General features: G+C 42.9%; 1 protein-coding gene across 3 annotated transcripts in view; it reads left to right on the top strand.

Moving 5' to 3' along the window:
- Positions 1-25,005, top strand: part of JMJD1C (jumonji domain containing 1C) — a 340,195-nt gene that overhangs the window by 294,886 nt on the left and 20,304 nt on the right. For 2 of the 3 annotated variants that reach the window (XM_054033944.1, XM_054033946.1), the window contains 10 exons: positions 593-807; positions 1,314-1,466; positions 7,228-7,317; positions 9,536-9,663; positions 9,887-10,100; positions 10,611-10,825; positions 11,211-11,489; positions 19,254-19,422; positions 19,895-19,985; positions 20,087-20,217. In XM_054033944.1, the coding sequence (XP_053889919.1) occupies positions 593-807; positions 1,314-1,466; positions 7,228-7,317; positions 9,536-9,663; positions 9,887-10,100; positions 10,611-10,825; positions 11,211-11,489; positions 19,254-19,422; positions 19,895-19,985; positions 20,087-20,217 (1,685 nt within the window). Of the gene's footprint in view, positions 1-592; positions 808-1,313; positions 1,467-7,227; positions 7,318-9,535; positions 9,664-9,886; positions 10,101-10,388; positions 10,487-10,610; positions 10,826-11,210; positions 11,490-19,253; positions 19,423-19,894; positions 19,986-20,086; positions 20,218-25,005 lie in introns of those variants that run through there. The other variant, XM_054033947.1, reaches the window with a different exon arrangement.

Below are 25,005 nucleotides of genomic sequence, written 5' to 3'. Positions count from 1 at the left end.
CTTAAAACTGAACTTTGTAGCAACAGAATTTGTTCTACAGAAAACATGTTTTTCCTGTTTGTTTTAAAGTTAATGTTAGCCTTTTTTCAACTCTGGAGGACTTGTATTGAGGTTTCTGGTTTAGGTCATGTGAAAATATGAATTTGGTTTCATCCAAGTCACTTAATCTACATCTTAAAATAACAATTCTGTTTCATACAATTATCAGTCTCCACTCTAGAGAGGAAACAGGATTGAAACAAAAGAGGCATTGAAGATCAAAAATGAAGGGGGTATTGACAAAACAGTGGAAGGAAGCTTGGACGAAGCCAGTACTATTAGTTCCTCACTTGATGGAACATCAGATTCACTTAAAAAAAAAAAAAAATGCGAGGGTGGGGACAAGGAGGAGGAAAGAAAGGGTATATGTGTTTGCTACTGCAAAGATTGAACCTGATTAATCTGGTCAGTATTCTTTTATAATAGCATTGCACAATATAGGCAGTCTGCATGCAGACATGTTTGTTAAAATGTTTTTTAATAACAGCAAACAAAGCTTAGAGTGTAAAGTATAATGAGGTGTATCATTAAACTATTTGTTTCCATTTTTTAGGTTGTCTTTTAGTAAAAATGGAGTGGTTAGGATAGATGGTTTCTCGTCTCCTGACCAATATGATGATGAAGCAATGAGTTTGTGGACACATGACAATTATGAAGATGATGAAGTGGACCTAGAAACTTCTAAGTACATTTTAGACATCATAGGTGATAAATTTTGTCAGCTAGTAACATCTGAGAAAACAGCCATGTCCTGGGTGAAGAAAGATGGTAAGGAAATCTTTATATTCTTTGTAGTATTCTATAATTCTACACGAAAGATTATAGCTCAGGTTTTAGGCTTCTCTGTTTGAGCCTTCCATATATTCAATGTACTGCATGCTACAGCCTTTCATTGGCACTACTGTGCATTGTATGGAAATACAAGAATGCATTAAGAAAGGCTGTCTGTGTGTGCCACACCTCCTGTTTAAGAGGGAATAATTATTTCTGTATTTTGCTACAGAAATTTGCTAGTTAGTATTTGTCATTGATTTTGTCTCTTATTTTGCAAAAATTCTTAACACAGAATTTTGCTACATAATAGTCACAATGCAGTCAAATTTGTGCGTATTAAAGACTTGTGTATATAGGGTCACTTTTGGATTTTTTCTTTCTGTAATTGCTTCTGAGAGGAAAATTATGATTGGTATTTTTAGATGAACATTTATTTCTGTGCTACAGTTTACAGATGTTTGCCTTTAAATTTTGATACTTCTGTTTATTTTGTGTTTCAGCCAAAATTGCCTGGAAGAGAGCAGTGAGAGGAGTCCGTGAGATGTGTGATGCATGTGAAGCCACATTGTTTAACATTCATTGGGTCTGCCAAAAATGTGGGTTTGTGGTCTGCTTAGATTGTTACAAGGCAAAGGAAAGGAAGAGTTCTAGAGGTCAGTTTATAATTTTATATGTACTAGACCATTCTCTGTGTTGTTTATTGTAACATGTTCTAGAATTGCTGCTCCAGAAGGTTCGGTGTCTTTCTGTAACCAGTAAATGCTATTCTTTTTGCGTAAAGCACAACTTTTTCCTATTTCTCAAAGCTTCCTCACCTTTGTCATGACAATATATAAAACCTACCCTTCCAAAAAGAAACTCTCACAATTATGGAGCTACCTGACCCTCTACCCTTTTGTTTTCTCTGAATACATCCTCCCAGGTTTTAGACCTCTTGCCCCTTACCTGTCTCAAGGTTGAATTTTGCAATTCTTCCTCTTTTATACTGGGACTCCCTGTGCTCCACTCTGTATGCTAACCACTTGTTACCATGAAGACCTGTCTTGATTTGAGCACCTGCTTGAATCCTCTCTTTGGGAACCTCTGACCAGTGTTACAGACCAACAGCCTTCTTAAAATAAAATTATTTTATGTAGTACATTATACTCCTGATTTTCCAAAACCCTATTATCTGAACCTCCATATTATTAAAATCCCTTCTTTATCCCCCAGCAATGCCAGTGTGAATAATAGAGCAGAGACCCCTGGAAGCAGGAGAGGCCACCCAATTGCTGAATGGCTCCTGTGATAGTGCAGGGAGCCCTCTGCAGCCCTACCATCACGGGACTGACAGAAAAGCTGCAGAGGGCTACCGGCACTGCTGCAGGGCCAGTGACACCTGATTCCAGCAGGCACAAGGTGCAGGGAAGACTGTGGTCCTGGTGGGGCACAGCAGAGTCCTCACCAAGGATCTCTGCCTCACTAGGACTGCAGCCTCCTCCTGGACCTTGTGCCTTCAATAATTGAAAGAGCAGCAGCACAGGGAGCCCTCTGAACCCCTGCTGTCAGGGAAATGAGTGAGCAGGGCTTTGACAGCAGAGCTGCAGAGAGGGTTCTCTGCACTGCTTCTCCTGCCCTCTCAATTATGTAAATAAAATCCATCCCTCTTTCCCCCCATGGTATTCGAATAATCGGGAGTACACTGAAGTTGGAACAAAGCATTAGAAGAATAAGGATTTTAAAACACAGCCTGCACTCATACTTAGTTTCATCTTATTTCATCATACGTTTTGCTACAAACTAAGCTAGGCTTTCCTATTAAGTTACAGCAAGAGAACAGAACCAACTCACATTCTCTTAGTCCTGGCCTAGCCTAAAACTTAGGTCCATCTAACCTATGTCACTCAAGGTTGTGAAACATTCAGACCCCTGAGAGATGTAGTTAAGCCACCCTAAGCCCCAATGTAGACAGTGCTAGGTTGACATAGGAATTCTTCCATCAACTAGCTACTGCCTTTTGGAGAGGTGGATTTACTACAGCAACAGAAGAACCCTTCCCATTGCTGTAGTGTGTACGCTGCTGCAGTGCCACTGTAGCATTTCTAATGTAGACATAACTTTAGAAAGTCAAGAACCTATTGTTACCCACCATGGTCATAAATGGTGATTGGGCTAGAGCAGTGGTTCTGAGACTTTTGTACTCGTGACCCCTTTCACACAGCAAGCCTCTGAGTGCGACACCCCTTATACATTAAAACCACTTTTTTATATATTTAACACCATTATAATTGCTGAAGGCAAAACAGGGTTTGGGGTGGAGGCTGACAGCTCGTGCCCCCCATGTAATAACCTCATGACCCCCTGAGGGGTCCCGACCCCCAGTTTCGGAACCCCTGGGCTAGAGGCATTAAGGCAACTGCCTCTGGCATTGTTTCCTAAATACCCTTAAGGAGGAAGCTGTTAGGCAGCTATTAGAAACGGCTTCCTCCTCCTTTCCCAAGGTGGGCAGACAAACTCCTGGGTAAAATACCATACGAATGACAGATACAATATTTATTATTAATAGAGCACACCTACATTTGTGTCACCAACTTATTTTCCCCTATCAGCATATCATTTAAAAATAAATAATATCAGAATTTCTGTAAGACAATGTCTGCAATGGCAGTAAATACTGAAAAACTTGCTTCCCCTCAGTTCTTTGATACAGGGTGAGAGGGTTCCTCCTCTGCCCTGGTAATGAGATGCTTCCAAAGTTGTTCTTCAAAGTCCATGTCACTTCTGCTATTAGTAAAAGGAAAGTAGTAGTAACTGTTCCAAATGAATCTGATATAGTAAGGTTTCTCTGAAAACAGCTGTGTTTGAAAAACAGTAGATAGGTTGGCGGTTTTGTTTCCTGATCTGTCTAAACTACTATACTGCCATTTTAAATGATATTACTCCAAGTAATGAGTAATATCATAGCACTGATGATGCTTTTGATAGCACCACTGATTATCTGTTGCTCTGGTATTACTTTTGATATTACTTTTATTTGTAGTATATTAATATTTTTCCATTGTTCTTGTTTCAAGAATGTAGACCGAGTTACTAAAAATGGTGAGTATTTTATGCAAAAGAGCAAGGATAGTGGTGATGATGGTCGTTCATGTATTCATAAATGGTCCTGGTACTTTCCGGACAGATAAAGATGTGTTCCTTTCTTCAAACATTTTACAATTTAAGTGACCAATTATGACAGACAATGGGGTTAGGGGAGAGGGAGGAAAAGGATTACAATAGTATCATGTAGCTACTGAAGCACATATGCACATATCTTCCAAATATTTTTGCTAATAAATTTCCTAATCTGAGATTTCTTTCAGAATTTAAGTAGAGAAGGTTATATATTTTTCTCCGAAGAGTTTAAAAGGATCTTGTACAACTGCGTTGCTTAACCAGCTAGAATTAGTGCTTCAGATATTATGAATATTTATTTATAAACTCCCGTGTGTGTATTGATAAATGTTCCTCCCCCCACCCCACCCCCAAAAAAAATCATCAAGGAGAGTCAGGGGGCATTGCTCCTCTTTGTAATGAATTACTGTAGGTGCTTCTCACAAGCCCTTCTTAGCTGTCCAGGCCTCCGTGTATGTGCATATTGTCTGACTTGGCTTGTGCCTTTGTGAATTGTTAGAAACATCATGGAAGTTGGGTAAACCATGTTAAAACGGTCTTTAAAGTACACATTTTAGACATCCAGGGAAAGTCTAGAAAAAGTCTCAAAGTTTAAAAAGCAATATACAGAAGCAGGCTTCTTTTCAGTCTTGATAGCAGTGGGGAATTTTTCTCTCTGGTTATCATATTGTCCTTCAATATATGCTAAAATAGAAGTATGCTGGCTTCTCTCTATAGTTTAATTTCTGGTGATACATGGTGTGCTGCTTATGTACTGTACCTATGCTCTGGCACCACCAAGAACTTTCAGCAACACACGTTTTTGTCCAAATGATGCCACTTCATATTACATTTATTTTTCCTGGAACCACTGCTTGTTTTTACAGTTGCTGAATGTAATGGAGAAGGATATGTTGGTTTTGGGCAGCCTTGCCACCAACGTCAGAGATTTAAATGTTCAGTTATTTAAGTCGGTGATTTTTTTTTTTTTTTTTTTTTTTTCATTTCACTGCACAGACAAAAGTCCATCCTGTCACCATTTCTTAGGTCTATCCTGACACCATCAAGCATAGTTGCCAAGTATTGTGACATTGCATGAAAATTATTTAATTAGCTCAGTTGCATTTTTGCAAACGACTTGCATTTAAACGATTGGCTGGACAGCTCTAGTGAGTGAAGTCCTGTTTTATCCAAAGCACAGCCCTCACACCATTCCTAAGCCTGGTTATGAAGGGGGGACTTCCTCTAAGAGTAACTGGTAGTTCAGTTTCCATGGCCCATGCAGTTCTTGACCTCCCATTAACCAAAATACAAACGCGTTAATATTTGATTTATTGTTAGTATTTTTAGTAACATCCAAATTCACTTCTAAGTACTGTACAATGTTTTGCAATAAAAATAATTTCAACAATTGCAGTTATTCCACACTAATTTAAAAGGGGCGGTGAGTGTGTGTGTGTGTGTGTGTGTGTGTGTGTGTATATATATACATACATACATACATACATACATACATATACATAAAAAAAATTTCCCTCCTACATAGGTCGGTCGGCAGCAGGGTTTGAACCCACAACAGTCAGTTCCGCAGCTCAGACCCCTTCTGATTTAGTTATAGGAGTAATTTGTGATTGAAACAGGCAGTTGTCTTTTATGTGGACAATCTTGCAAAGGGAGACATGGCAAACTGTTTGCCAGGGGGTTATGCAACTATTTGGGAGATGACACTGGCATGTTAGGTATCAGGATTCCTGGGTTGTATTCCTGGCTCTGGGAGGAAACCATGGTCTACAGCCTGCATAACCAAACATACATTTTAGTTTTAGAATTGTCCAGAATGTTCTATGTCTGTCAGCATTTTATTTTTTGAGAATACTGTTCAAACATTTACTAGTTCTGCAACTTACGAGTAATTGTTCTGTACAATATCTATTAAACATGTACAAAATTAAAGACTATGAAAATACACAATTATGAAGCTGTCTTTACACATACAGCTATATAAAACGAAAGAGATGATTTAGTTATATTTTTAACTTTGCTGTCAGGCACTTTAGGCATAATACTTAGTGTTGTACTATGATCAGGAATAACCTCCAGTTCTGTAATTAGCTCAGCACAGCCCCCTGTATCCACTGGATGCTCTGTTGACTTCACTGGGGCTCGAGCGGTCTACCCACACAGAGCTCATTGAGGTTGGGGTGCAGATTAGAACTGATATACAAATGTTGCTAGATATCAGTAGGGGAAGGCTTTCCCTAATTCTAGTTTCTATGCATTCTTCAAAAGCTCAGTTACAAAATGTACATGTAATATGCTAATAATAAAATTTGAGTAAATGTTTTGAGTCCTGTTGTACAATAGTGGTATTTTGTTCTTGGTATATGACACCTACATGATTGTTTTAAAATTGTATACTTTAAAGTTGTCCTATAAAGTGATTTACAAAATTCTTTCACTTGTAAGAATATAAGCTTAATGTTTCTAAGATCCAGGAAAAGAGAGGTATTTGTTGCATTATAAACTTTATAATGTAAGGAAAATATGCTTTAAATGTGCTGAACATGTCTCTTAGCCTGCCTATTTTGGGCATGCAACATATATTGCCATAGCTGAGCAAAACTGAAAATAGATTTGAAGATTGCATCCATTAAAGATAGGTATCATGGTACAGTAGATGGAATACCGAACTGGATTTCATTCCCATCTCTGCCCAAGATAACAGAGCAGATCAGTGTCAAGTCACTTCCCTGACTTGGCTTCTTTTTCTTCTTCCACCCTTTGTCTTTGACTTAATATGTGTTTGTACAGTGCCTAGCTAAAAGGAGCCCCCATCAGTAGAGCCTTTATGTGCTACTGTAACAGTAGAGATTTTGACAATACAAGCAGTTCTCTACTCATCTTTCTATACTATGTTAGGAATTGTTCAGTGAGATAACTTTAATTGCCTAAATGGCAACTGTATGATGGATTTTTACTCGGGCAAAAATAAAAGATCTAAATATAATAAAATGAATAAGCTTTGAAACTTGGACAAGGATCTATGTTGTGGATGCTACTGTCTTTGCTTCTGTTTTTATTAAAATCCCATTCTGATTGTCTTCTCTGTCAAACTGTTAGAAACAAAATGTTTGTCATACAAAATACCAGTATAGAACCTCAGAGGAGTGTAGGTGTAGAGACTTCTAAACAATGGATTGGGAATATCTGTAAATTATATGATTTAAGTAATAAAGCCACAAGTGAAATAAAATAACTGGGAATGTTGTTATTTTACAGATAAAGAATTATATGCTTGGATGAAATGTGTGAAAGGACAGCCTCATGATCACAAGCATTTGATGCCAACTCAGATTATTCCAGGCTCTGGTATGATCACATAAAAACAATTTATTCATCATTTATTTCTGTGAGGAAAGACCACATTAATTTTAAATAGAAGTTCTAGTAATTTCTGATATGACTTTTCAAAGCTACCTGTAGCACAATATATCTTTACCAAATAAGTGGGGAGAACAGAGTAGGGAGAGGCGCAGAGGAACATGGAGGACAGGACGGAGGTGAGAATTGGTGAATGTGTATGCAGGGAAATATAGAGGACAGGGAGGCGGGGAAGGGGAGAAAGTAGGGTTTTCACTTTGCCTGTTTTACGCTGCTCCAGAGTAGTCTAAAGCAGTCAGAATGTACTAGTAAATCTGACCATAAACGTTAAAATTAAAAAAAATATTGTGTTGACATTATATGCTTTCCAATAATAGAAGCATTACATGGTAACATTCTTTTTGGGATTCTAGTTTATTTTTCATGAGTGAAATTATTAATAAACTTTTTAAAAAGTAGAACATTTTCAGATAGTGAAACTATTGTGGTGCAGTTTAAGTTGAAAGTATGAATGTATAATTTAGGGTAAAAAGAACTAAAAGAATGTTTCAATTATCCCCAAAACAAGCATCGTAAACCCCCAAAATTCAGACTTTAACTTAAAAGAAGTGGAAACATTTAGGTATGGAATACCTAATACAGTTGGGGCACCTGAAGAACCGTAACTCAGCCCTTTAGTGATACCATAAGGGGGAAAAAATTAAAAATCAAATGTGTCTTTAGACAGTTTAAGTAAAATCATTCTAAATTGGACAACAAACACATAATAACAGGGCTGCCCGGGGGGGGGGGGGAGGGGGGGCAATTTGCCCCAGGCCCCCCGCAGGGGCCCCCACGAGTATGTCAGAGGCTCCCCCTGCCTCCGTCTTCCCCCATCCCCCGGCGTCTCCTGGTAAGGTGGCGGGGCTGCGAGCTGCGGCTGAGCGGCGGGAACTCAGGCCCTGCTGGAGATACCACGCCGCTGCAGCACTGTCCCGGGCCGCTCCTGGACGCGGCGCGCTGAGGCTTCGGGTGAGGGGGTGGTAAGCGGCATGGTAAGGGGCCGGGGCTGGACATCCCCCACAGACCTGACCCCCAGCCCCTCTGAGTTGGGCACCCCCCAACCCAGAGCCCAGCTCCCCACCCAGTCCTGGGCAACAGCAGCACCACCCCTAGGCAGCGACAGCCCATTGGCACCAACCATCACCATCACCCAGCAACACCCCATTATGTAATTGCAAATGTATACATACCATTAAAGCATTTAATGTTTTTAAATAATGTATTTAGTGTATTTTCAAATTATTACAAATTAATTTTTGAATATATTTCACTAGTTATTTTTTACATTTCCAAATGTAACTATAGTATTCCATGTTACTATAGTATTGCAACTTTTTTTTATGGAAGGGGCCCCCGAAATTGTTTTGCCCCAGGCCCCGTGAATCCTCTGGGCAGCCCTGCATCATAAATATAATTTTATGGCTATTGCTTGGTATTATTTCAGGGGAAAGTTAGGGCATCCAAGCAGACTTGACAAATTTAGATTTCTAACTCTCAAACACATAAACGCCATACCAAAATTGGGTTAAAAATATTTAAGTTGCCAAATGAAGCACTCATCTCAGAAAATGCCAACGTTAAGACTGCCTACATATCCTCAATTCTGTCCCCTTGTGCACATCCATTATTATGTAGTGTTTTAAATAGGGATGTAAAATATTAAATGGTTAAATAGTTAACCGATAAGTATTAGTCTTATCGTTAACGCTCCCTCGTTCACCCACCTCCTTCCGGCTGACCATCAGCTGGTAGAAGACCTTGCTGGGGGCCAGGGCCTGCGTGCGGATCTTGAACAGGTTCTCTTGCAGCAGAGACTCCATTTTGGGATGCTGGTAAGAGGTGACTGTAGGGATGGGCATCGTGTTTTTTGTCAAGACGTGTCTCCACAAAGAACCAAGTGGGGATCGTGCAGAAAAATAGTATGTGATTATATAATTAAATACTGTATCTTAAAGCTTGTACAAGAGGCAGAATTAGGACTAAGAGGACAATCTTAACTTTGTTTCTTTATTTGTGAATGCTTAAGAATCTTTTGATCTTTTGGTATGGAATATAAATAGTTTTATAACACCATCACACTTTTGTAAAGAGGATCACAAAATAAATTTACATTGTTCATGAAAGAACTGTTAATGATTTTCTTTATTCCTACTTTAACTTATAGTTCTGACAGATCTTCTAGATGCAATGCACAGTCTTAGAGAGAAATTTGAGATTAAATCCTACTGTCAGTGTACCAGCAAACAGAGCATGCAAACTGGGAAGTTCCCTGCAATGAATGGTGTCTCTCAGGTGAGTCTATAATATATTTAAGTTCGAAGTTTAGTGTTTAGACATGTTGATATTTGTTTATTTTTTTTTAAATATTTGAATAATATCAAATCAACTTTTTCATGAATTTTATGTAATTGTAGTCTGTGTAATTAATGTATTGGCAAATTATCATCGTTGCTACTTTTTTGCTCATATTAAAACAAAGTACTATATTTAAAAATAAAATTATTCTGCTCTATAGGTTTTACAGAATGTCCTTAATCACAGTAATAAAATTTCTCTGTGCATGCCTGAGTCTCAGCAGCCGAATACCCCTCAAAAGTCTGAGACAAATGGCAATACAAGTCCAGGGAGTGATGTAAGCGCAGACAGCAAGTTAACTCCACCAGAATCCCAGTCACCACTGCATTGGTTAGCTGATCTAGCAGAGCAAAAAGCCAGAGAGGAAAAGAAAGGTAAATATTAGAGATGCTAATGGTAAGTGCGTGATTTTGGGTGCTCCAGGAATTTCTGTTGAACTCACTATAAAAAAAAATTCTGTATTGGGTTTGATTTGTGTCATAAATAATTAAAATGTCACATTCCCTAATCTTATAAACTCAGTGCTGCCTTCTAGGGGCATCAGAACTGGTTATCAATTAATTATTTGTTGAATATAACAGAGAAGCCACTAGTGGAATGCATGTGTAATGTGTTAGTGTTTCCCAGCCTCTCTCAGCTACAGCATCTCTCATTTGTGACAGGTGCACACTCAGCTACATGTCTGAGATGTTGAGGAAGGCCTTTTCATGGTAAACTGTTTGACTGCATTTTGAAGGATCTAATTCATCTTCTGGTGTGTTTTCAGGTGAATAAAGCACTAGTGCTACAGTATATTACCACCACTATAAAATGCAGGATGCCAGTGTTCGAATTTCTGTATCATGACACAATCATGTAAATATCAAAAATAATTTTTATTTTAGAAAATAAAGAATGTCCTCCTGGAAAACATATTAAAGAAGAGAGAGACCAAGACAGTTCAGAGTCTCTAAATTGTAAAACATCTCCTCCTGTGCCCCAGAACAACGAACAGGGCTCAACCTTACGAGACTTACTGACTACAACAGCTGGAAAACTGCGTCTGGGCTCTACAGATGCTGGCATTGCTTTTGCTCCAGTTTACTCTACAGGAACAACAGTGAGTGTATTACCAGAATGCATGGGGTTTTGAAAATTCACACAACTTGTTTTGGTACATTTTAATTAGAACAGCCTAATGACTCTTGCTTTGAATGTTAATTTATAATTAAATATGTAAGTAAACATCACTAAAGCTTCCCTGAAAGAAAGGTAACGTGTATGTATAGTGATGATTGATACATATTGTAAATAATTTGGACATTGATTTAGATTAAACATTGTCATTTTAACCGCAGTTCCCTGATTCCAGATGATTATGTCAGTAAACATTTCCGTGGGTGCAGTATATTAGTATATAGTTTTTATTTATATTTAATATTTTTGACATTCTGTTGAAGGTAAATCTGAAATTTCCTATTAAACTATTTTTGTTTTTCCACAAGGGTGGCAAAGGTGGAAGGATTATGCCAAACATTCTTGATGACATAATTGCTTCAGTTGTAGAAAACAAGATTCCACCAAATAGACCACCAAAGATGAATGTAAAATCTGAACTGAAGGATGGGCCAAAAGATGGTCAAAAATTTATTCTGGATGATTGCAGTAAATTCTACAGCGAAATTCCACATTCATGGATCTGTGATAAGCACATTTTGTGGCTCAAAGATCATAAAAACAGCAGCAACTGGAAGCTCTTTAAAGAGTGCTGGAAACAAGGGAAGGTACATATCGAAATGCAGTTCTATTATGAAAAGTGACTCTAGGTATAGGATTCCATGCTTGTGTGTCTGAGACTTTCAGATCCATTCTGCTCAGTTTACAAGTAAAATGATGGTAATTCAAACTTTCAACTGTATTAGGTCAGCAGTGCTAACAGGAGTAAAATGTAGTAAAACCTAATTAGTCAGTAAAGTGAACAGGTATTTTCATCATATTATTATTATTTCACCATCAGCAGTAGTTTCTCCCTCCATCACCAACACAAACTCCCCCTAATTCAATAGCATGACCTTTAGAACTTAACCTCCCAAGATTGGTAGGTTTGGTTTGGTTGGTAAAAGTAGATCATTAGAAATAAATAAATTTAACATCTAAGGATATAAAGACAACTGGAAGAAGTCTGAATGCACATCTTTCGTTCACCCTTGGCAAATACAGAATATATATGTACTGAAAGTAGAGTTTAAAATAAAAACGTAATTACTTGAGTTTTTTCCCCATAAAGATTATAAGATACACCTCTACCTCGATATAACGCTGTCCTCGGGAGCCAAAAAATCTTACTGTGTTATAGGTGAAACCGCGTTATATCGAACTTGCTTTGATCCACCAGAGTGCGCAGCCCCGCGTGCCCGGAGCACTGTTTTACCACGTTATATCCAAATTCGTGTTATATTGGGTCGCGTTATATTGGGGTAGAGGTGTATATTCATAGATTATTTGGATCCAGTGATGCAGACTGTTCAAATGATGTTGGATAACTGGAGAAATTCTAGACTTCTTATTTACACAAGTGTAGAGAAATATGGGTTAAAAATAGTCCAAAGTTACAGTTTTAATTTGTTTTTTTCCATTTATTATTCTCCCTAAAATTAGATAATAGAAAGAAAATTCAGATTTTACTTGGCAGTAGGTGCTGTGGGAGAGAAACAACATATTAAACAAACTACTCTTCATAATTATTATAATAGTAGAAGATGGAATTACATTAGCCACCCTAACTGTATACGTTACTAACAGGCATTTGCAGTTACAGAAGAAACTGGGATGGGGAAATGAAAATAATCCAGACTGATTGAGAATAGAAAATGAGACTGTTTAAAGAAAAGAAAAAAGCATAGATACAACATCGGACAGAACTTGATGTGTTCATGTTTGAAATGGTTTTTCACAACAGTAAGGGTTGGAAATGCAATTTTTATTTAAACGGAAACTTAAGTTCTAGTTATTGAAAGCTCAAGTAAAGTGAAAGCTCAAAATCTAGAGGAACTGAGTGATAACACTCCCCATGCACTGGGGAAAATTTCTTATTAGAGACGAGCTAAATTTATTTAATAGGTTATTTAATAAATGTAAGTATTGAGTTCCTTTTGGTGGTTTTGTTGTATCAATCAAAACAGAAGTTTGTCTCACTGGTCTGCCACATTTACTAGCTTGTGAGGTTATATAAGCAGAAAATGTAAATACATGTGCTAAGAAGCACTAAATGTGTAAGCAAAAAAACTTCAGAATGACTTGAGCTCATCAGTATTGTGTGTTCTTCTTTCAGTGCTTGCTCATGTCAATTCCATTTAAGGCCCACGTGCACAGTTGTTAGAGATTTCTGCCTTAGTGGTATCTATAGGGTCGGCTGTGGTGCCCTCTGGAGTGACACTCCCATGCGGTGGTGTATCAGGCACCGCCAGCCCTGCACCCTCTCAGTTCCTACTTACCACCCGTGACGGTTGGTTGGAGTGCCTTGTCTTGCATCGCACGAGCAGTAGCGGTTTTTCCTCATAGACTTCATTTTGATCGTTGTTGTATATAGTTCATAATAGTTAGTCATAATGTTAAGTTAGTAGAGTCACGCCAGGTGACCGAAGCCGCTCCATCCCTGGCACCAAAGGGTAAGCCCAACAGGGTGCAACAGCATAGACTGGCAGAACACCCCTGGTCACCAGACCGCAGGCCTCTTTCGCCGCGACTTTGGGCACCGCACCCCAGCTCTCCGCCCAGGAGGCCTAGGTTCCCGACGAGATCCCACTTACTAGGCGTGGGACTCCGAACTTGAGGCACCATTGCCCGTACCGACAGTACCAGTGAACATCTGTCCACAGGTCACCGAGGCGCCGGTGACCCCCTCTCAGGTGATGTCCTTGACGTTGGTCGCCGTCCTGGAGGTGTCGTTTAGGATCTCGGCACCGGTCTCATTCACCCCAGTACCGTTCCTCGGGCAGGCAGCGCCACTCACCATCGCCCACCGATCGCCGAGCAGGTCAGTAGACCAATTCAGGTGTCAACAGCCCTGCCGTGGTTGCTGGAGGGGCACTGGTCAGGGTCGGACCACGACTTCAGCCCATCGCCGAGGAGGGACAACTCTCCACCAGCACAAGAGACCGGGACAGCACCAGCCACAGTACCCGTTCCCCCAGAGGCAGTAATGGAATCCATGGCGGATACCAGTAATGCCGGTCCAATACTGCCAACCCTGCTGTCAGATCATGGTACTGAGACTGAGGCGGTGCACCACACCTTGGCACTGAGGGAGCCCTCCTCCAACAAGGACAGAGACAACACCCTCCCTCAGGCCCTGCAGTCGTCGTCATCGTCCCCTGACGAGGTGGTAGCTGGGCCATCCCACACCAGCAACCCTCCGGACGATTTTAAGGAGCACCAGGCCTTCCTTAAACGGGTGGCTGACAACGTTGGCCTGTAGATTGAGGAGGTTGCTGAGGAGGCAGACAACCTCTTCAGTGTCATCTCGGCCCCCGCACTGGCTAAGATTGCATTGCCTGACCACCCAGGCGTGCTTAAAAATGCCAAATCAGTGTGGCAACCCCCTCCTCCATTCTGCTAACGTCAAAGAAAACAGAAAAGAAATACTATGTCCCTGCAAAGGATTTGGAGTATCTGTATTCTCATCCGCCCTCAGCTCAACTGGTCATGTCGTGGTGAATGAAAGGAACAGACGGGGCAGCCCCAGCGGAACGCCAAAAAATAGAGGCCAAAAGACTAGACCTGCGTGACAGGGAAGTTTATTCAATGGCCAGCTTACATTTTAATGTCTCTAACCACCAGGCCCTGCTGGGACATTATAACTTTAACCTGTGGGACTCCCTTAATAAGGTGACAGAGGCCCTCCCACAGGACCATGCCCAAGAGTTCGCTGCGTTGGTGAGTGAAGGCACGGCAGTGGTCCAGCCAGTCCTCCAATTGTGACGGACTCAGCTGGCAGGAAGGTTGCATTGGCAGTGGCCATGAGACGCAACTCCTGATTGCAGGCTTCTGGGCTGTCCCAGGAGATGCAGACCCAGTGCTGCCCAGAGGTGGGGGGGAAAGTGGGGCAATTTGCCCCAGGCCCCGTGTCCCACAGGGGCCCCCACGAGAATATAGTATTCTATAATATTGCAACTTTTTTTTTATGGAAGGGGCCCCCGAAATATCTTTGCCCCAGGCCCCCTGAATCCTGTGGGCAGCACCTGTGCAGACCATGATCCAGGACCTCACATTTGAGGGTTTGGGGCTCTTCTCTGAGCTGACTGACTCTAGGCTCCATGGACTCAAGGACTCCCGTGCCACCTTCCACTCCCTGGGCTTGCACACCCCTCAGCAGGCCAGGAAGCCGTTCCGACCTCCGCCGCTGCCTTCTCAGTTTCAGTCTAGGTCCTGGGGGGTCTCCCAGGTCTGACTCCTACAGGAGGAAGGACAAGGATAGGGGGCCTAAGAGACACTACCCGTCCCCTTCCCGCCTGGCTGCCCAACCTGACCCTCCCAGAAGTCAGGGAGGCCAGAAGCAGTCATTTTGAGGGTGCTCTCAGAGACGGTATTCCAGCCAGTGTACTGGATCCAACCCTCCCTTTCCTCAACCGCCTCTGCCCTTTCTGGTTGGCCTGGCCCCATGTCACCTCGGACCGCTGGGTGCTCAATACGGTTTCATTGGGCTACAGCCTGCAGTTTATAGCCGACGATCCCTTCCATCCTCCTTCCCCGTCCCTCTTGGGACCCTTCTCATGAGCAACTCTGCGTTCAGGAGGTCGAAAACCTCCTGCGGCTGGGGCCAGTGGAAAAGATTTCTTGGAACATAGAAGAAAGCGGGTTTTAATCCCGTTACTACCTAATTCCAAAGGCAAAGGCGGGGCCTCAGACCCATCCTAGACCTGCATCACCTCAACAAGTCCTTCAAGAAGTTGAAGTTTTGCATGGTCTCCCTAGCCTCCATCATTCCCTCCCTGGATCCAGGAGATTGGTACATCACCCTTGATTTAAAAGATGATGTACCAATATTTAATACTTCCATATTTCCATCTTCCCGGGGCACCGGTGCTTTCTCCCCTTCATGTTGGGCCAGTGCCATTTACAGTTCACAGAGATGCCCTTTGGTCTCTTGTTGACCCTGAGAGTATTCACAAAGTGTATAGCACCAGTGGCCGCTTACCTGAAATGTTGGGGAGTCCAAATATACCCCTACCTTCACTGGTTGATAAGCGGCCAGTCCCGGGATCAGGTGTGGAGGCATCGCGATCTGGTAGGTGCCACCTGTTGTGACCTGGAATTGATAATAAATGAGAAAAAGTCAACCTTAACCCCAGTGCAATGCATAGAATTCATTAGAGTGGTCCTTGACTCCACTCAGGCCAGGGCCTTCCTCCCTGAGACTCGGTTCCAGGCCATGGCAGACCTTATCGTAGGCCTCCGGATCCACCTGCTCACCACCACTCACACGTCTCATCTGAGACTGTTGGCCACATGGCAGCATGTACTGATGTGGTCCGGCACACACATCTGTCTCCGATCCCTTCAGGCACGGCTGGCGTCAGTCTACATCCCCAACCGGCACAGCATGGACAGGGTGGGTCAGGATTCCAGACAGCGTACTGTCATCCCTCATCTGGTGGCAGGATCCCACGTCAGTGGTGGAAGGAGTTCCCTTCGTGGCCCCAGCCTCGTTGGTGACCCTTGTCTCCGACGCATGGGACCTGGGCGCTCTCAACACTCAAGATCACTGGTCAAGTCGCGATCGTGCCCTGCATATCAATGTCAGGGAACGCAGGGCAGTTTGACTAACTTGCCAAGCCTTTCTACCTCAGATTCAAGACAGGGTGGTGCAGGACCTGACGGACAATACGACTACAGTCTTCTATATCAACAGGCAGGGCAGAGCTGGGTCGTCTGCCATCTGTCAGGACGCCCTCTGGCTTTGGGACTTCTGTCTGCAGCACAACATCCATCTTGTAGCCGCTCACCTTCCAGGGACCAAGAACGCTCTGGCGGATTGCCTCAGCAGGACGATCTCTTCTCGCCACGAGTGGTCCCTTCATCCAGAGGTGGTCAGTCCCCTCTTCCGCAGGTGGGGAACTCCCCCAGGTGGACCTGTTCGTGTCCAGGCAGAACAGGAAATGCCATGTCTTCTGCTTGATTGGGGGCATGGAGAGAGAATGCCTATCGGATGCCTTTCTGCTTCTGTGGTCGGGGGCTCTGATGGACACCCTCCTTCCAGTGCCATTGCTGTCCAGGGTCCTCACAAAGATGAAACAGGACCAGGTGAGGGTCATCCTCATAGCGGCAGCATGGCCGCGCCAACACTGGTTCAGCAGTCTACTGGACCTCTCAGTGGCAACTCCGTTCCAGCTACCGCTCAGGTTGGACCTGTTGTCCCAGAACCATGGCAGTATTTTGCACCCCAACCTGGCAGCGTTACATCTGACGGCTTGGCTGCTGCATGGCTAAACATGCAGGAGCAGCAGTGCTCAGCTGGGGTTCAGCGCATCCTGTTGGGAAGTAGGAAGCCCTCCAGCAGAGCGACTTATTTGGCCAAGTGGAAACGGTTCACCTGCTGGAGTGCAGACAAAGATCTTCCTCCCAAGCAGGTTTCGCTGCAGCTTATTTCAGACTACCTCCTACATCTCAAGTTCCAAGGCTTGTCCCTTTCATCAGTCAGGGTCCACCTACTGGCCATCTCAGCCTTCCACCTGCTGTTCAAGGGCAGATCAGTTTTTGCTCAGGATATCACGGCCAGATTCGTTAAGGACCTAGAGCGCTTCCACCTGCAAGTTAGGGAGTCTTGGGATTTGAATCTGGTGCTGTGGCAGCTCACGGGTCCTCCCTTCGAGCCTCTGGCTTCCTGTTCTCTCCTTCTCCTGTCCTGGACTACAAATGTCCTCAGTTGCGTTCCTGGTCGCAGTGATATCGGCCACCGAATATCCGAGATTCGGGTGCTCACCTCAGAGCTACCGTACACGGTTTTCTACAAGGACACGGTCCAACTAAGGCCGCACCCGGCTTTTCTTCCCAAGGTAGTCTCTGTTTCATTCAAGCCAGGACATTTACTTATGTGGCTTTGGAAAGAAGACGGGTAAGTCAGAGGAAGAGTGTAGGCTATGTGCCCTATACATCAGGAGGACTCTTGCTTTTTACATTGACAGGATGAAGCCATTCCATAAGTCGATGGAGTTCATCGCTGTGGTTGACAGGATGAAAGGTTGCCCTCTATCCACTCAAAGAATTTCCTCTTGGATCACTGCCTGCATTCGCTTCTGCTATGACCAAGCGAAGGTGTTACTTCCTGCGATTATCTCTGTTCACTCTACCAGGGCGCAAGACTCTTTGGCAGCCTTTCTGGCCCATGTGCCTATTCAGGACATCTGTAGAGCGGTCACCCGGTCGTCTGTCCATACCTTTACATCCACTATGCATTGACCCAGCAGGCCCAGGACGATGCTGGCTTCGGTAGGGCAGTACTGCAAGCCGCTAAGCTGTGAACTCCAAGCTCACCTCTGTGGATACTGCTTGTAAGTCACCTAAAATGGAATCAACATGAGCAAGCACTCGAAGAAGAAAAACGGTTACCTACCTTTTCATAACTGTTCTTCGAGATGTGTTGCTCATGTCCATTCCATTTCCCGCCTTCCTACCCCATCGGAGTTGTCGGCAAGAAGGAACTGAGAGGGCCAGGGCGTGCAGCGCCTGATATACTGCTGCATAGGAGCAACGTTCCAGAGGGCGCCATAGGCAGCCTTAGAGATACTGCTAAGGCAGAAATCTCCAACAACTGTGCACATGGGCACACGCACACCTAAAATGGAATGGACATGAGCAACACACCTCGAAGAACAACAATTATGAAAAGGTAGGTAACTGTTTTTCTCAGTTCATTAGTAATTACAGTTTTTGACTCAAATATCTACACTGATACTAGAAAAAAATGTTCTCTAATAACGGTTACAGCACGAACAGTTTGCAGAAGAATTGTGATGTGCACTGAGGATAACTGAAAGTGTGACACTGTAGCCAACGAGTTTTATAAATTTTAAATAATTGAACCTTTTATTACAGAACGTGATTTCTTAGTCTTGTGCTTGTTCTATTTCACTGTTTAATATCTGACTGCTCAGATATCTGAACTTTTGGAGAATGAATTAGTAGGATGGGAAGGTAACATATATTGGCCCTTTCCCCATATTGAAAGGTATATTTTTAATAGATTTTATGACTTTTGTAAGGAACATCATAAATATTTTTTTCAGTGTAGATATTTGATTCAAATTCTGTAATTACTACTAATAAATAAGAAGGATTCTCTGAAATTGTGTTCAAGGTTGGGCAACAGAAAAATTCTCAATGAAATCCTGACCATATTGAAGTCAATGGCAGTTTTGCCATTGACTTCAGGGAACCAAGACTTCACCCAAGACTAGAATGTATTTATTTACTCTGGTTTAATTGAAAAAGCACCCTCTTGAAATGCAGTTTGTATTAGACTTTTAACATTTCCTTTATTTATTTTTAAGCCTGTATTAGTGTCTGGAGTGCACAAGAAAATGAACATCAACTTGTGGAAGGCAGAGTCAATTAGCCTAGATTTTGGAGCCCACAAAGCCGATCTCCTGAACTGCAAAGACAGCATTATTTCGAACACCAATGTCAAGGAATTCTGGGATGGTTTTGAAGAAGTTGCAAGTATGTTATTTCAAGTATATTATTCCAATAATTATAAATACCGTAGCCACATATGCTGGAAACTGCAAACAAAGGATACTCTTTAACCATGGATTTTGAGGTTTTGAAGATATTTAAATTCAAACACAAATTTTAGCCAATCTGTTTAGAGAGTACAGAAGCTTCACATTTTGTACGTTTGCAGGGTGGCATAGATACAGTATATATACCATAATATTTTCTGTATCATTATATGAATTTTAAAGTAAATTAAATATCCAGTTTTGAGCTCAGCTATTTAAATGTCTTATCTTGGAGCTTGTAAAATTAGTTGCTTAGCAGATGCATTAATTTTCCAAGATATGGTACAATATACACTTGTATATCTTGAGATCAGAATGGAGCAGTTAAAGCTCAGTTGTATTGTCCGGTTCAGTATAAAGAAAACACCTACAATGTGTGTAGCTTTGAATAATTTGTATATTGTTTACAGAACGGCAAAAAATAAAAGGTGGGGAAACAGTTGTACTAAAACTGAAAGACTGGCCCTCTGGTGAAGACTTCAAGGCTATGATGCCTGCAAGGTATTTCTTTATTTAAAATTCATAAATTCATTATGATGATTTTATTCATCTCTCAGAAATCATACGCATCCAATTACAATCTTCATCCTTTTGTTCTCTAGGTATGAAGACTTATTAAAAAGTTTACCATTGCCAGAATATTGTAACCCAGAAGGAAAATTGAACTTGGCTTCCCATTTACCAGGGTTTTTTGTACGTCCAGATTTGGGACCCAGATTATGCAGTGCGTATGGTAAGTAACTATTAATACCATAGAAATACAGGCATTGCCATACCCTTTCATGCCTGTGTTCTCTTTAATCCAGTATTCTGTCTCTGACCATGGCTAGCATGTGATGGTTTAGAGGAAGGTGCAGTTGTCATTTAGTGAGCAATTATGGGTAGACCATAAGGGAAATCACTTCTAATCTCTGAGTTAATGATTGGTTTATGCCCTGAAGCATGAGGGTATTCCTTATACATTGTATTTTTTTTATCCTCTCTGATACAGTTGTGGATATTCTCTACAGAGCAATATTGCTTTTATCAGTTTCACTTATTAATAAACTCCAAAGTCTCTTAATTTTTCTGCCTCTATATTTATTGTATGTTGAAGACTCAAAAAAACCTGTTTAGAACAGACTTTGCTTCCCTCCTCTTTCTGCATTCCGGCGTCTCCCACAGTTCTGGCTGTCTGGGCTCTCCTCTCTACTGTGCATCTCAAGGAGGCAAATCAACGTTTTGGAGCTCTGGCCATGCCCCCCCACCAGATTCTCTGTCTCCGCAGCAGCAGGCAATTGACAGGTTGATTGTTCCCACCCTGATTTGTCTAGTTCTTCAATATTTTACCCAGTTTTTCCGGAAGTGGTGAGCAGATTTTCCTTTTTCAGATATCTCCTCTTCCCTGGGTTAGTTAACACTCCAGTGGTTTAAATCACCCTGAGCCTCCACTGCAGCATCAACCTGCCGGCTCCTCTGCCCCTATACAGACATGGTAGAGCAGCCAAGAAAGCACTGGATCAAATCTAAACTGCGCTCTATTTATGAGGCAGCCTGCCCAGGCTCAGTAGACTGTGAGTTGTCCCCAGACAGCTGACACTCGCTCCATTACATCCCGGAGCTATGAGTTGGACAGGCATCTGGGGTCTCCTTCCCACCAAAGCAGCTGTGACTCCATCATGGGAAAAATGGACCAGGAACTCCAGTGCAGAACAGGGAAAGGCTCCAAAGGTGAAGAGGGCCCCAGCCAGTTAACTCAGGGGGTCAGACCTGGGGGACTCTGGAGAACAAAGCATGGAGGCTTGCAGGTTAACAAGTTCCCCCCCGACACCCCTACAAGTCTTAACGTGGGTCTTGAGTGCTCTGGGGAAAGAAGCAGGGCTCCTAATGAGTCTTCCTCTCTCCCAGTTTGACTGAGAGCTCTTGACAGTGTCTCTCCCACCCCAGAATGGAACCCAGCAGTGGAGAATTCAGAGAGAGATCCATCAAGATGGCTTTAGGCACAAAAGGCTTCACCAAAGCCGCAGCAGAGCTTTTACACTCCCACCATGCCTAAAAAGAGCTGAAAAACAGAGAAAATTCAGACGGTACAAATCTTTTGATACTTGTCCCTCCTCCTCTTTGGAAGGTGAGCTGTCGAGGGCTCAATCCAAACAGGTCTGGGGAAAAAATAGAGGTTTTTTCCCTCAGAAATTCTAGAGTGTGCAGTAAGATTGTCTCCATGATTCAAATTCAGCCTGACACAGCTGTAGCATTCCTAGAAAGGGATGTGGTTATTTCCTCAGAAGGGGAAATATGCCTGAAGACCACCCCAGGTAGAAAGATGAAGGCTGCCTCTGCCATCCTCAGGGCATCCCTAGTAGCTACATGCCTTGCAAGAGCATTTCTCTCCTGGATGGAAGATCTCAGAGCCCTTAAGGACAGAGATCACCCTGACATTGGTTCCATTTTAAAGAAGGGCTTCCTAGCAACAGCATTGCATCCATTGAAGCATCAGCTACAAATGAAGTCCTCAGTCCAACCCAGGGTTTCCAGGTCTGTAGCCAGATTCTTCTTATGGCTCCAACCCTGGAAGGTGACTATCCACTCTAAGCAGGTCCTGTGCTCGGCCAAATTCACAGGCTCTCCCTTTTTTAGAGAAAAGCTGGATAAGATGGTGGTTGACAGTGCTGCAAAATCCAAACATTCTCTTTCTTTCATTGGTAAGTGCCCTCAGAAAAGAATATCGACTGGCCTTCAGACAGAGGTGCTCCTTTCAGCCTTTGTTACCATAGAGTTACCAACAAAGGGACAACAGATTCCCCAAAGGAAAACAGTAGAATCGAGTTTTGAGGGAAATCCAGAGTGAACTCAGCCTCCCTGCAAACCCACTTTGACAAAGATTGCATATAGACTCTGCCCAGAACTGAAACTAGAGGACAAAATTTCCCATTTCCTGGAGGAATGGTTTACATTGACCACAGACAAGTGAGTTGGGTATAGTGAGCAAGGGATATTTCCTCAAGCTACAGGCTCTATCTCATCCATTCTTCATCCAGTCTTCCATTTTCAACAACCCCTTAAAGCACAATTTGATCCAGAACGAAATATCTCATCTTCCAGATATGGGAATGCTAGAGTGTGTTCCCTCAGAAGAATGTTTTTCAGGGTTCTACTCAATCTTTCTCATTTTGCAGAAATGCACAGGGGGTATCAGAGCTGTTCTGGACCTCAAAAGACTCAGCAAGTGAATGAAGAGAACAAGATTTTGGATGGAGACTCTGACCTCTATCGTGTCATCCCTGGGGCGGGCAGACTTCCTGACTTCAGTGAATCTAGGACAGGGGAGGGCAAACTATGGCCCGCGGGCCAGATCCAGCCTGTTAGGGCTTTCAATCCGGCCTGCAGGATTGCCGTCCCCGTGGCGCAGCGTGGCTAAGGCAGGCTCCCTGTCTGCCCTGGCCCCGTGCTACTTCCGGAAGCGGCCAGCACGACGTCCCTGCTGCCTCTGGGATTCCAACATAGGGGCTCAACTCCCTACAATGGATGTCAGCTCAGGACATTGTCCACAAAGGCATGCCCTTCTACTTTCCAACCAACTCCAGCCTGGAGAGTTTGGTAGCACGTTTGAAGACCCAAACAACTCAGGGCCACTGGAGCCCCGAGGAAAGGGCTCATGGTATAAACCCTCCTAGAGCTGAGGAGTGGTCAAGCTGTTTCTGCAGTGGTTCCAGACCACTGTAGAGGAGAACCATGTTCTGATTGAGTCAGACAGCACAATTGAAGTTGCATATTTAAACCAAGGAGGAACAAGGAACCTGGCACTACATATGAAAACAGTAGAAATAATGAGGTAGGTGGAGCACCTTTCCTTTCCTTCAGAGCATTCCACATAAAAGGGGATCTGAACCAAAAGGCAGGCTAGCTCAGCAGGCTCATGATTGTCAACTACAAGTGGTGCTTGAATAGGAGGTTTTAAACATAGTTCAGATGTTTGGCCTCCATTCAACTGACCTGTTGATGAATCATATGAACTCAGAGGCCATAATACTTCACCAGGGAGTCAGACCCCAGATCTATAGGGTGTTGCCGTATCCCACAGTTGGCTGCTAGGTCTACTCTACATGTTTCTACCCTTTCCACTACTGGGGAAGGTGGTCCAGAAAATAAAACAAGAACAGGCAATGATAATACTGATAACACCACATTGGCTGAGGAGACTTTGGTTTTCAAACCTGATATTGCTGAAACTGGAGCCTCAGCTCCAACCATGGAGACTGAACATTTTCTCATAAAGTCGTCTTCTTCATCTCAACCAGGAGCAGCCTCAACTCACAGCCAGCCTATTAAAAGGGAAGCTCTAAGAGGTCTGGTTCTGTCCTCCAGAGCCATTAAGACATTGCTTTCATTTAGAAGAGTATCAGCACTAAAAGCATACTCCTCAGTCTGGGCCAGACTAAACAATTGGTGCCAAGAGCACAGCGCAAATCCCAGAAGTCCAGGAATTCCAGCCATGTTGGGTTTTCCCCAAGGAGAAAGGTCTTCAGCCCAATACCATTGCACATCAAGTGTCTGTTCTTAGTAGTGTGCTGTTCACAGGATCCTCTGGCTCCCTAGCATACAACCTCCAGATAACCAGATTCCTTTGAGCAGTTCAGTTAGCTAGACCTGCAGTCAAGCTGCTATTTCCAACGTAGGACCTACTTCTAGTGTTGAGGGCTTTGACAAGCCATCCCTTTGAGCCTTTGACTTCACTGTCACCATTTTACTTTCTATTAATACTTGTTTCTTAATAGCTCTCATGTCCACCAAGTGAGTGCCGGAGCTGGCAGCCTTTTCTATACAGGAGTCTTACTATGTGTTCCACGAGGACAAGGTAGAGCTCAGGACACCAAAATCCTTTCTTCTTAAGATATAGTCCTCCTTCCATACTTCCCAAGAGTTTGTGCTCCCTTCGTTCTGTCAAAAACCACAGCATCCAACTAAAAAGATATGGCACACCTTAGATTTTCAAAGCTCTGCTGATTACCTATCTTAGGTGTATAGAATCACAAGGCAATTGGGCTGTCTCTTCATATCCTTCCATCCAAAATGCCAAGGACTCGGTTTCCGTGTCCTCCATTGTTAGTTGGATTAAACTATGTATTATGGAAGCCTACCAAGCGTCAGCGGTTCCTGTTCCAGAAGGGATCAAGGCACGCTCCATAAGATTTCGTAGCACCTTGTGGGCAGAATGAGCAAGTGCATCCACTTTGGAAATTTGCGAAGTGGTCACTTGGTCTGCAGCTAATACCTTCATTAAGCACTATAAGATGGACTTTCTGTCCTCCGCAGAGGCTGCCTTTGGCAGGAATGTGCTGCAGGCAGCGGCCCAGAAATAATGTTACTTTTACCAAAAAGGGAGGGATACTTTCTTCTTTCCTTACCTACTAACTTTTTTCATAACCTTCCCTACATCTGTTCAGTGCTCATTACTTCCCAGATGTTCAGAATTGTGGGCGATGCTGGGCTGCAGAATGGAAAATTTCTTACTGTTAATTTCCACTCTGCTAGCAGTGTCTCC

This window comes from Malaclemys terrapin, chromosome 7 (assembly GCF_027887155.1).
Source record: "Malaclemys terrapin pileata isolate rMalTer1 chromosome 7, rMalTer1.hap1, whole genome shotgun sequence".
Taxonomy (NCBI): Eukaryota; Metazoa; Chordata; order Testudines; family Emydidae; genus Malaclemys; species Malaclemys terrapin.
The sequence above is the reverse complement of the archived record's forward strand: the minus strand, read 5'-3'. Positions and strand labels throughout refer to the sequence as shown.